The sequence below is a fragment of the Berghia stephanieae genome, chromosome 15 (assembly GCF_034508935.2).
Source record: "Berghia stephanieae isolate SIO BIC M18660-M18661 chromosome 15, UCSD_Bste_1.3, whole genome shotgun sequence".
Classification (NCBI taxonomy): domain Eukaryota; kingdom Metazoa; phylum Mollusca; class Gastropoda; order Nudibranchia; family Aeolidiidae; genus Berghia; species Berghia stephanieae.
In genome coordinates this window covers 19,973,059-19,985,387 of record NC_088374.1, presented here as the reverse complement: position 1 = coordinate 19,985,387, position 12,329 = coordinate 19,973,059, and the positions used below count along the sequence as shown (strand labels likewise).

The 12,329-nt window shown below is 38.2% G+C and overlaps 1 protein-coding gene across 1 annotated transcript in view; it reads right to left on the bottom strand.

Moving 5' to 3' along the window:
* Positions 1-5,380: 5,380 nt before the first annotated feature.
* LOC144960636 (uncharacterized) overlaps positions 5,381-12,329 on the bottom strand; it is a 27,711-nt gene continuing 20,762 nt past the window's right edge. The window contains exons 10-11 of the mRNA XM_078893874.1: positions 7,891-8,033; positions 5,381-7,019 (exon numbers count right to left, since the gene is read on the bottom strand). Of these exons, the coding sequence (XP_078750000.1) occupies positions 5,528-7,019; positions 7,891-8,033 (1,635 nt within the window). The 3' untranslated portion in view covers positions 5,381-5,527. The remainder of the gene's footprint in view (positions 7,020-7,890; positions 8,034-12,329) is intronic.

The following is a 12,329-nucleotide window of genomic DNA, read 5'->3' as shown; positions in this document are numbered from 1 at the left end:
TGTCACTGACAATCTTTTGCGTCATTTTTTGGGGTTTTTCTTGGTTTAATTTCTATTCCAACAATGAGCCTGCAACGAATTGGATTATCAGACCTGCAAACAAATGCACGTCGGTATGAACTGACGAGCACTATTTTTTCACGTCTGGTAAACCGAATGATTTTGGGATTCTTATTGTATTGAACAAAAAAAGTCAATTTCATCTATGTTAAACTTGGCCCATCATTATTTTAGGATGTCAGACCTGCATATATGTATACGTTGATGTGAACACTACGCAATATAATGATGATACAGTGATTGTCGTTTAAATGCCCGCCGCCTTAATTCCTGTATCGCCTTAACAGGTAAATTTCCGTACTCCGGAAAGACAAGTATTTAAAAATTTGGTTAGAGAACTCGTCCCTCAAATATCAATGTTATATTAAATTAAAACCAATACATTCGTTATGTTGTTGATCATACATCATTATTATTATCAATATTATCATAAAAATCATACTCATTATCATCAGCGTTATTAACATAAAATTTTAATAATAAGTTTAATCAGCATTATCATTATCTTCATCATCTTCATCATATTTATCATCTTCTTCATCATCATCGTCATCATCATCACCATCATCATCATCATCATCATCATCATCATCATCACCATCATCATCATCATCATCATCATCATCATCATCTTCATCATCATCATCATCATCACCATCATCATCATCATCATCATCATCATCATCATCATCATCATCATCATCACTATCATCACAATCATCATCATCATCATCATCATCATCATCATCATCATCATCATCATCATCATCATCATCATCATCATCATCATCATCATCACCATCAGCTTCATCATCATCATCATCATCATCATCATCATCATCATCGTCATCATCATCACAATCATCATCACGACAATCACCATCATCTTCATTCTCTGATCTCTCCTTTTTGTCATAATAAAATTAATAAATATCATTTGTACAATCATCATTATATAAAACAACGAACTTTCGAGAGAGAAAAAATAGTAACCAATGTTAGGCTATGGAGAAGTGCCAGATGGAAACAGATGATAAAAAGTCACGGGGTTAGTGCCGGATCTAACTGACACGACACCCTCCGTCTGGTCGAGAAAGAGAGGACAGCGAGCCGTCATACAACCGACTGAGCTAACCAGCTGTATTAATTTGGCATTTCTCTATAGATAGTATGAACTTGGCCAAGAAGCTCACACAATTGCCATCCCGAAGCATAAGGGGAGAACACACAACCATGTCCGTTTATAGAGTTTAGTGAGGCTTACTCATATACGAGGATGGAAAAAAACAATAACGAAGACATGAGTGACGGAATCTTTCGTTTTATCTCTAGATAGAATTAAGTTGACGTCACAAGGGTCTGTGATTTTTAATTATTTTTTTTTGCCATCCGCGTTTATGAGTAATTCTCACTAAACTGTACTATCCAAACGATAAAAGTTCATGGGTATACATTGTTTTTTCTGTCCGGATGGTAATGTTGTGAGCTTATCAGCCAAGAGCATAAAATATATACCTATGTTATACATCATTGTTGATACATGTGTTACTGTTCCACACACTTTCTAAGTTTTATTCATCCAATATTAAATTATAGAAAATAATCCTTCATAGTCTTTAGTCCATATAGTCCGTGTAAAGCTATTAGAAGTGCGGATTTTAAAACTATCGTGATACAAACCTGCTAATTGCTAAATGCTATAGAAAGTAGTAAACAAAAAAATATGAATACAAAAGCTTCCAAAATGTTGTTTAAAATACCGAATCAAGCGCGAAATCACGCACGATGAAATGAAATCGATAACAATCCACTTATTATCCTAATAATTGAAGAACAAAATCATAATCCAGGAATCATCACATGATAATTTAAGCACATAATAATATATTTTCAATAACAATTGCATTAATATAAGTAGGTAATTAATTTTAAATCCAAGAGAATTAAAAACACGATGATTGCTTTGCAAGGTTCACTTCTTAAGTGATTGCGCATGTGCAGGGACGCTTTCTCTCGGGCAAGGCCATATGAATATTCATTGGGTCTATAAAAATCGGGCTCATCAGCCATTTTCAGACAAGAAAAAAGCAATGAAAAGTTAAATACATTACTTAACCCCCATCCTGACCACCCATAGGAAAATCGTCACATTTGTTACGATGCAGCCATCAATTCCCTCCTTCTGATTTATTTTGCACTTCATAATATTTGAACCAAAATATTTGCTATAGTTGATTAATATTAACACTAAGTTGAAATGTTCGTTTAGCAGAAAAAATCCGTATATCAATAACTAACGGATTTTGTGTGAAATAAGTCTAATTTTTTCCACATAGAAGTATGGAAAAGAACACAGCAGAAACCAGTGGGAGAGGAAATAGGAAGAAGACGATGGAGGTGGATTGGACACCCGCTTAGAAAGAATGACTCCAATATAACAAAGAAAGTATTGGACTGGAACCCTCAGGGCAGAAGATCAAGGGGAAGGCCACGGGGAACAGGGAGAAGAATTAAAGAAGCTGATATACAGAGAAGTGGTAAGACATGGAATGAGATTAAAAAGATATCTCAGGATAGAGAGGGATGGAAACTGTTTGTCTGTGGCTTTTACCCTGACCCAGGGTGAAAAAGGCAATGATGATGATGATGATATAGAAGGATGGAAACTGTTTGTTTGTGGCTTTTACCCTGACCCAGAGTGAAAAAGGCAATGATGATCATGATGATAGAGAAGGATGGAAACTGTTTGTCTGTGGCCTATACCCTGACCCAGGGTGAAAAAGGCAATGATGATGGTGATGATATAGAACGATGGAAACTGTTTGTCTGTGGCCTATACCCTGACCCAGGGTGAAAAAGGCAATGATGATGATAATGATGATGATATAGAAGGATGGAAACTGTTTGTCTGTGGCTTTTACCCTGACACAGGGTGAAAAAGTCAATGATGATGATGGTGATAGAGAAGGATGGAAACTGTTTGTCTGTGACCTATACCCTGACCCAGGGTGAAAAAGTCAATGATGATGATGGTGATAGAGAAGGATGGAAACTGTTTGTCTGTGACCTATACCCTGACCCAGGGTGAAAAAGGCAATGATGATGATGATGATATAGAAGGATGGAAACTGTTTGTCTGTGGCTTTTACCCTGATCCAGGGTGAAAAAGGCAATGATGATGATGATGATGATATAGAAGGGTGGAAACTGTTTGTCTGTGACCTATACCCTGATCCAGGGTGAAAAAAGCAATGATGATGATGATGATGAAATCTATTTTTGTATAAATTGGGTGTGGAGTTTTGGGGACAATCCGGAAACTGGCTGGTAAGGAGAAAGTTAGGTGCGGCTATGTGGTCTTGTGGTATGACACTCTCTTCCAGATCGCAAGGTACTGGGATCGAGACTCAGTCGGCGCATGAGTCCTTGGAAAAGGCTTTTTCCCTGATCGTACTCGGGTCATAAATGAGTACATTGTCGTTAACAGCGTTGTCTCGTTCTATATGTTGCGTGTTGCTGTTGGTCAGAGACCCTTTCTAAAGCGCTTTGAGCACCTTTAGTGGATATTGCTATAAAAAGCTTTTTTTTTAAATTTAAAAAGCAGATCAACTGCAGAGACATACTAGACGCATCATTTCTGGTTTTAGAACCTTAGTTGATGTTGGCTGAAGAAGGGCATGATCCCAAAACGCTCTTTTTTCGATTGGTATGTAGTTCTTTGATTTTAAACCTGTTATATTCATTTTTGTGTAGGACATTTGTGACCCCTCGTCTCAAAACTGTATTATGCCGGGATGGACCAGATACTAAAAAGTCAAATAACAATTAAACTGGTCAAAAATATGAAACGTTGGTATATAGAGCAGTAAAATATGATATTCCTTCTCCTCTATAAAGCATATAAACTCAACTTAAGTCTGATATTTCTGGCTGCAAATTCCATTTTCAGCATCTTAATCATCCCGACTTAATGCCATTTTGAGTCGAGGGGTCACAATTGACGAACTTGAGTCGATGGTTCACATTGAGTTCTTCGAGATTCAAACAGCAACCTTTCCATCACTCCGATAGTATGCAAGATATCAAAGCTAGGCAATGAGTGCCATTATAGATTCGAACATTGCAACGAATAAACATGAAGAGTTAACATGAATAATCATTGTCTTCCTTGTCAATCAGAAATAAAGAAAGAAGGAAAGAAAGAAAGGAAGGATGAGAGATAAAGAAAGAGGAAGAGAGAGAGAGAGAGAGAGAGAGAGAGGGGGGAGAGAGAGAGATAGAGAGAGAGAGGAAGAGATAGAAAATGGGAGGCACGAAGGGAGAGAGGAGTGTGAATGAGACATATAGATAGAGGTAGATAGATAGAAAGATAAAGAGAGAGAAAGAGAAATAGAGAGAGAGAGAGAGAGGAGGTTGGAAACACAGAGTGATAGATAGAACGAGAGATAGATATATTCATTAAGAGATATATATATATATATATATATATATATAATATATATATATATATATATATATATATATAGGCAGATAGATAGAGAGACTGAGAGAGAATAGGGATCGGAAGATATGCAGGGAATGAAGGTGCGAGTGAGAGAAAGATATATATATATATATATATATATATATATATATATATATATATATATATATATATATATATATAGGCAGAGATAGAGAGACTGAAAGAGAATAGGGATCGGAAGATATGCAGGAAATGAAGGTGCGAGTGAGAGAAAGAAAGAGAGAGAGAGAGAGAGAGAGAGAGAAGAGAGAGAGAGAGAGAGAGAGAGAGAGAGAGAAAGAGAGAGAGAAATGAGAGATGGAAAGAGCGATAGAAAAGGGGAGGCATGGAGGGAGATATGGGTGTGAGAGAGAGATAATTCAGAGAGAAATAGAAAGAGAGAGAGAGAGAGAGAGAGACAGTGCGAGAGACAGACAGAGAGAGACACATAGAGAGAGAGGGAGAGAGAGAGAGAGAGAGAGAGAGATCGAGGTGTGGCGTTTTGTCTTTGAAATGACACAGAATCACAATAGTCAACATTGTTTTGATTAGAGCAAATCTTAATATTTGATTTTGGAAAATCAAAGACCAGAGTCCAAGATTGTATTTGTGACCCATCGTCTCAAAACGGTATTATGTTGGAAAGAACCATATTCTTAAAAGCCGAATTTAATGTTAAAACTGGTCATTAATATAAATTGTTGGCATTATCACCATAAAATATGAAATCCATTCTCCTCAATAAAACAAACGAACTCAACACAAGTCCTATATTTCTGGCTATAAATTCAATTTTCAACATCTTAACCAACCCGACTTAATACCGGTTTGAGGCGAAGGGTCACGACATATTTCTGGCTATAAATTCAATTTTCAACATCTTAACCAACCCGACTTAATACCGGTTTGAGGCGACGGGTCGTGTTTCTGAAGCACCTCAGACGTTTTGAGTGGTGGTCCCGTTCACATACCCCCACGTCCACACAACGGACATACCGAATGCTGCTGGTCTCGCTGCTCTTCCCGCTCAACTTTTACAACAAATTCCGGCTTCCTCTTTTCATCGTTTACGTCATCGATGTCGTCCTCCATCTTATGCCCAGTGTCCCAATTCTCCTTTTCAGCCACTCTCCCATTCCCGCCGTCTTCAATACTGGTTACCAACTCATTCACCCCGTTCCCAAACTCCTTGCTGTCGTTCGCTCTAACAACACCATCAATCTCTTTTATTGGTCGTCCAATTTTTCCTTCTTCTCTCTCACGCTCCCGTTTTACACTCCCAGTCATCCCATCCACATCATTCCCTTCCTTATTCATCCCACTCTCACCGTCTTTCTCACCATTTACATATTCTTCACGTGTCTTCCCTTCCGACCCACCTCCTTGTCCGTTTCCTTTCTTCTCATTTCCCTTCTGCCCTTTCAGAGCAGTTGAAAGCTCCAGAATGTCGTCAATCTTGGAGTCCAAAGAACCCATGATCTTCATTCTAGTCGGACACAGTTTATGACTAGCTGTGAGAACCCCATAATCAAGGCTGAGCTGTTTCTCAGCGTCAGCCAACTTACCTCGTTTCCGAGGAGAAAGCCGAATAAACTCCCCGTCCATCCCCAACTTCCGGGTCAAGCTCGTCATATCTGAACTTCCGTCACACCCGTCGAAAAGCGCGGCAAAACTACCATTGACGATTTTTGGACTCATCGGGACGTTGCTAAGCAACAAGCTCAGCCCGTAGTCTCTTCTCTTTGCTGCAGCGGTTTTGGCGTTGAGGATTTTCAGATTGGCGGCTGGCGACTTCTTCCGGTCTCCCAGATTTCCAACTCCAGCAGCTCCTGATGGTGGAAGCATCGCAGCTTTGGATGGCGGATAGGAGTAGCTGCAAGCTTCGGCATCCAGATTGGGGTTTGTAGAAAACTCTTCGGAAAATAAGACTTCAGATTTGTCTCTGCTTCCTGCAAGGTTGTTCTCCCCTGTGGATATACTCGTGCTTTTTTGTCCAGAGTTAGCTCCCTTTTTCATTTTACGATTCCGCTCATCATTATCGTCATCGTCGTTATTGACGTCGTTGTCATCATTGCCATTGCGGATAGCTTCATCGTTTATATTTTCCTTGCCGTTGTTCAGCACCACAGTGGTGTTATTTTTAGAACCACGTCTATCGTTTTCACTGGCGCCGTTTTTCTTGGTTTCGAGTTTGGCAACATGATTTCCTCTCGCGGCCAAAATAGTTTCAAATTCTCCATTTTCTTCTCTTTCCAAATCTTTTTTGATATCATTATGGAAAAATGTTTCTTCATTGCCATCGTCTGCGACACCATTATATGTCTCTTCGTCTTCATCGAATTCAACATCATTCACTTCCTCTTCTTCCTCATTTTCCAGTATACTTTCCTCTGTGGTTGTGGTCCGTGCCTCCGTCAGAATTTTAGTTGCCATCTCAGTTATCATCCTCCAGTCTCTGAAATAAAAAAAGATAAACAAAACGTATATATATATATATATATATATATATATATATATATATATATACATACGTCTCCTTGTAGCTGTAACACACAAAATAAGGTAGGGTGACTTCCAACACTTTTTGATTGAATGCTTCCATTTTTCATTGGTAAAGAAGCCACATCCGTAGAATTAGTTAGAAGGAAAACAAATAAGTCGACCGGCATCCACTGTTTGATGTACGCCATTTTCTAGTTTGGTTTCTTGTAAGCAAGGGCTATCTAATTTATATTGTGACACATCCTCGGCGAATTGATCAATTCTAATTTTATTTACAAGTGGCCTTACATTTAACGTTCTAGTGTTAAAATATTATACTTTCATGTTCCAAAAGCATTTGACAGGTGAGGCAAAAGACAATTCACTAAGCGAACAGTGCCAACAGTTGTCGGTGATGTTGACCGGATAAAATATATACATGTATTTACTTTTTTAAAGCGTCACTGTATATAGCGCAATATTGACTAAACGCGCTCAAAGAGCTTTACAAGGGGTCCCTGGCCAACAGCAAAATTTAACATTTAGGACGGGATAACATGACGCCTGTTAAGCAACATTATTCTTTTCGGACAGAGACAACGCTGTCAACGGCAAGGCACTCATTATACACCTTAGTACGGTGAGATAATGTGAGTAAAGAGCCTTTTCTAAGGACTCAACTATGCGCCGAGCGATGCTCGAACCCAAGACCTTCCGAGTGTCATACCATTAGACACATAGCCGCAGACACACACACACACACACACACACATATATATATATATATATATATATATATATATATATATATATATCCTCTCGTGAAAATCCTATTTCCAATTCACCTTTCAATGTCATCCAACGTGGTAAACTGTGACGTCACTGTAAATCTGATGACGTACTTCCCCTGGAGAGATGCGGGAACCATGTGAATCTCACCTTGTTTGTTCAGACGTTTGAGTAGGCTCTCTGTCAGTTGGTTCGGACCCTGCGAGAAAGATTTAAAGGTGTGACTTTAAAGATCATAAGGTATGTTTGATATGTGAAATTGGGTTTCTCAATAGGCTTCAGCTGTCGTGACGACACTTCCCTCGTAATGACGCATAATAACTGGATCTAAAAAAATGGGAAAAAGGGCAGACGCCATTATCTCCATCAACGCCCTTATGAAATGCTTCTCTAACGAGGATTAAAGTTTATCAACAGGAGAAATACATTATACAATTCGCACATTCTGATAACGTAACATGTGAAAAAAAGTTTTAGCTAGCATGAAGAATTTTATAAAGTACCCATTCTCTTACTTGACAACCAAGCTGCTGGTTGCTGGGTAGAGGTGACATGAGTCTATTGAATCCGATTAGGAGCTTAGTTTAACTTTTTGATGATAACAGTGGAAATACCGAGTAAGTTTCGGATTGCTTATACACCAATGGAATCATGACGTTGTCTGAGATCGGTAAACGCGACCATGTCCAACTCACAATTTAGTTACACACCCATACACACATGTACACACACACACACACAAACATACACACGAACATATATATATATATATATATATATTGAATCGTGTTTGATACAAATATGGTACGAAAAGTGCTCGACATGTAGTAATGGAGCGAATTATTATTTAAAATTTTACCACAATGTTTGGCGCAGTCTACATCAATGTTTCGGGCTTAATTTGCCATCTTCAGGACTGAGTTGTTTTGTTAACTGTTGTTGTTTTTTGAAGTGGTTCCGGTTTGAAGTTAATTAAGAGGAATTTGCGCCGATGGGGACACTTTCCGTAGATCTCACTTTTCATGTTGAGTGTGGCTTCATGAGGTTGTTTGATTATAGTATATTTTTCTTCCAGGCATAAGCTACATTGTTTTGATGTTGGTGTGTATCCTGTTGCTTTAGATAAAATGTTCCATGAAATTTTGTGGTCTATTTTGTTGTCTTTTAATTTCCAAATATGTTCGCTGAGTTTTGTGGATGTTTTTTTGTTAGTGTTTCTAAATGTTGAGGTGTGGAGGTTGTATCTTGTTTTGAAATTATTTTCTGTTAGTCCTACATATTTTTCTTGCTTGTTGGTTTAAGTTTCTGTGACTGTGGCTTGGTAAATTAAACTTGATTCTAAGCATTGTTTGTTTAGCGGGCAATGTTCTTTATTTCTGCAGTTGCATTTTCTAGTGGGTGGGTTTTGCTCTTGTCGGTGGTTTATTAATATTTTTTTGTTGTGGCTTGAAATTATTTGTTCTATGTTGCGCATACACGAGTAACTTATTTTTATGGTATTCCTTTTGATAATTTTATGTAGCTTGTGGTTTTTTGGAAAGTGTGTATCAATTAACTTCAGGAACTGCTGTCCTATGTTTGTGCTGACGTTTATGTCGAAAGGTGGGTTGAACCAAGTTATGTGTCGTTTTCTTGTTTTACGTTCTTCACTTGTGTGTTGGGGTTTACATGAGAGGGAGGCGTCTGTGTATACAAATGGTGTGTTGTATCCACTTTTTGTGAGTGCTTCTTTGTAGGGGGTGGCTGCGACGTTGAATATCTCTCTGTTTTCCGAAAGTTTGCTCACCCTCAGTGCTATGTTTTTTGGTATGTTTTCAATGACGGGACGGGGGTGGTTGCTGTTTTTATTAATGTAGCTAATGGTGTTGTTTGGTTTTCTGAACGGTTGGAATGAATTGGATTTTATGTCGAATGTGATGTCGAGGAAGTCAACTGTTTTTTTGTTTGCTTCTATCGTGATTTTCAAATTGTTGTTTTGGAATATTTTACAGATTTGTTTTTTGATGTTTTCGTTCGCTCTTGGTCGTCTGTTGGTTATAGCGAGTCCGTCATCTCTATAGAGGCCGATGTATGTGTGTGTATGTTGTAGTTTTGACAGGATGTAGAGTCCGACCAGTTCGCATGTTTCAGCACCGTCGAACGAACCCATTGTTACGTCGAAATCATTGTGTCGCTTTGTCCACGGTGTGTTGTCGTAGTATAGTGTGCTGTGCTTGGTGTGTTTGATGATGTGTTTTTCCTCTTCTGTGATGTTGGTGTATTTTGCTGCGAATTCCAATGCTTTGTTTAGTAAGTCTGGAGTGATAGAGGGGTAAAAATCGCAAATGTCGAAAGAGATGAAGGTGCAGTTTTCTTTGTTTTGGATATTTTTGAACCAGTCAATGACTACACTACATGTCGAGCACTTTTCGTACCATATTTGTATCAAACACGATTCAATACACAGCTCCGCACCGTTGAGCACTCTTAGACACAAAATGGATACTACGCCACAACTTAGACCTACTACTTTCCCATATTCTACAAAGAATATCCCTACCTGCAACAGAAAATCTTACATTAAATCACTAATAGCAAGAACAGAAACATTTGTCAAGAATCTACGATGGAGAACATTCTTTTTTCTGAACCCAGATTTAGAAACCACCCACAAAAAAACGTACGGCTCCAACTCTACAAATTCACCCCCCCCCCCCCAATACCTGAATTAAAAAAATTAGAAGACGGACTTTCAGATCTCATTAAAAGTGTGCAGTTCAAAAACAAAAATAACAACTTCCAAAACCAACTGACTAACGATGTGAAGAAAATAAACAAAGAAAAACAACTTCTGATACCAGCCGACAAATCCAACAACTATTATAAAAATGACACCTGAGGAATATGATAAAATGACACACAAACAAATCAACAAAGACTATAAGAAAGACAGAACACATAGAACCAAAGAGATCACAAAAGAAGATAAGAATATAGTGAACAGACTTGACCTTAGCGATCGAATCGATATAGCACCAAGAAGAGAAGCGTTCATCACATTAAAAGATCACAAGCCTGACTTCAAAAATAATCCAAAATGTAGACTAATAAATCCATACAAATCTGAAATTGGAAAAATCAGCAAAAAGATATTAGAAAAAATAAATACAAACGTCAAAGAAGCAACTAAATTCAACCAGTGGAAAAACACCGATGAAGTCATTGAATGGTTCAAAAATATCCAAAACAAAGAAAACTGCACCTTCATCTCTTTCGACATTTGCGATTTTTACCCCTCCATCACTCCAGACTTACTAAACAAAGCATTGGAATTCGCAGCAAAATACACCAACATCACAGAAGAGGAAAAACACATCATCAAACACACCAAGCACAGCACACTATACTACGACAACACACCGTGGACAAAGCGACACAATGATTTCGACGTAACAATGGGTTCGTTCGACGGTGCTGAAACATGCGAACTGGTCGGACTCTACATCCTGTCAAAACTACAACATACACACACATACATCGGCCTCTATAGAGATGACGGACTCGCTATAACCAACAGACGACCAAGAGCGAACGAAAACATCAAAAAACAAATCTGTAAAATATTCCAAAACAACAATTTGAAAATCACGATAGAAGCAAACAAAAAAACAGTTGACTTCCTCGACATCACATTCGACATAAAATCCAATTCATTCCAACCGTTCAGAAAACCAAACAACACCATTAGCTACATTAATAAAAACAGCAACCACCCCCGTCCCGTCATTGAAAACATACCAAAAAACATAGCACTGAGGGTGAGCAAACTTTCGGAAAACAGAGAGATATTCAACGTCGCAGCCACCCCCTACAAAGAAGCACTCACAAAAAGTGGATACAACACACCATTTGTATACACAGACGCCTCCCTCTCATGTAAACCCCAACACACAAGTGAAGAACGTAAAACAAGAAAACGACACATAACTTGGTTCAACCCACCTTTCAACATAAACGTCAGCACAAACATAGGACAGCAGTTCCTGAAGTTAATTGATACACACTTTCCAAAAAACCACAAGCTACATAAAATTATCAACAGGAATACCATAAAAATAAGTTACTCGTGTATGCGCAACATAGAACAAATAATTTCAAGCCACAACAAAAAAATATTAATAAACCACCGACAAGAGCAAAACCCACCCACTAGAAAATGCAACTGCAGAAATAAAGAACATTGCCCGCTAAACAAACAATGCTTAGAATCAAGTTTAATTTACCAAGCCACAGTCACAGAAACTAAAACCAACAAGCAAGAAAAATGTGTAGGACTAACAGAAAATAATTTCAAAACAAGATACAACCTCCACACCTCAACATTTAGAAACACTAACAAAAAAACATCCACAAAACTCAGCGAACATATTTGGAAATTAAAAGACAACAAAATAGACCACAAAATTTCATGGAAAATTTTATCTAAAGCAACAGGATACACACCACCATCAAAACA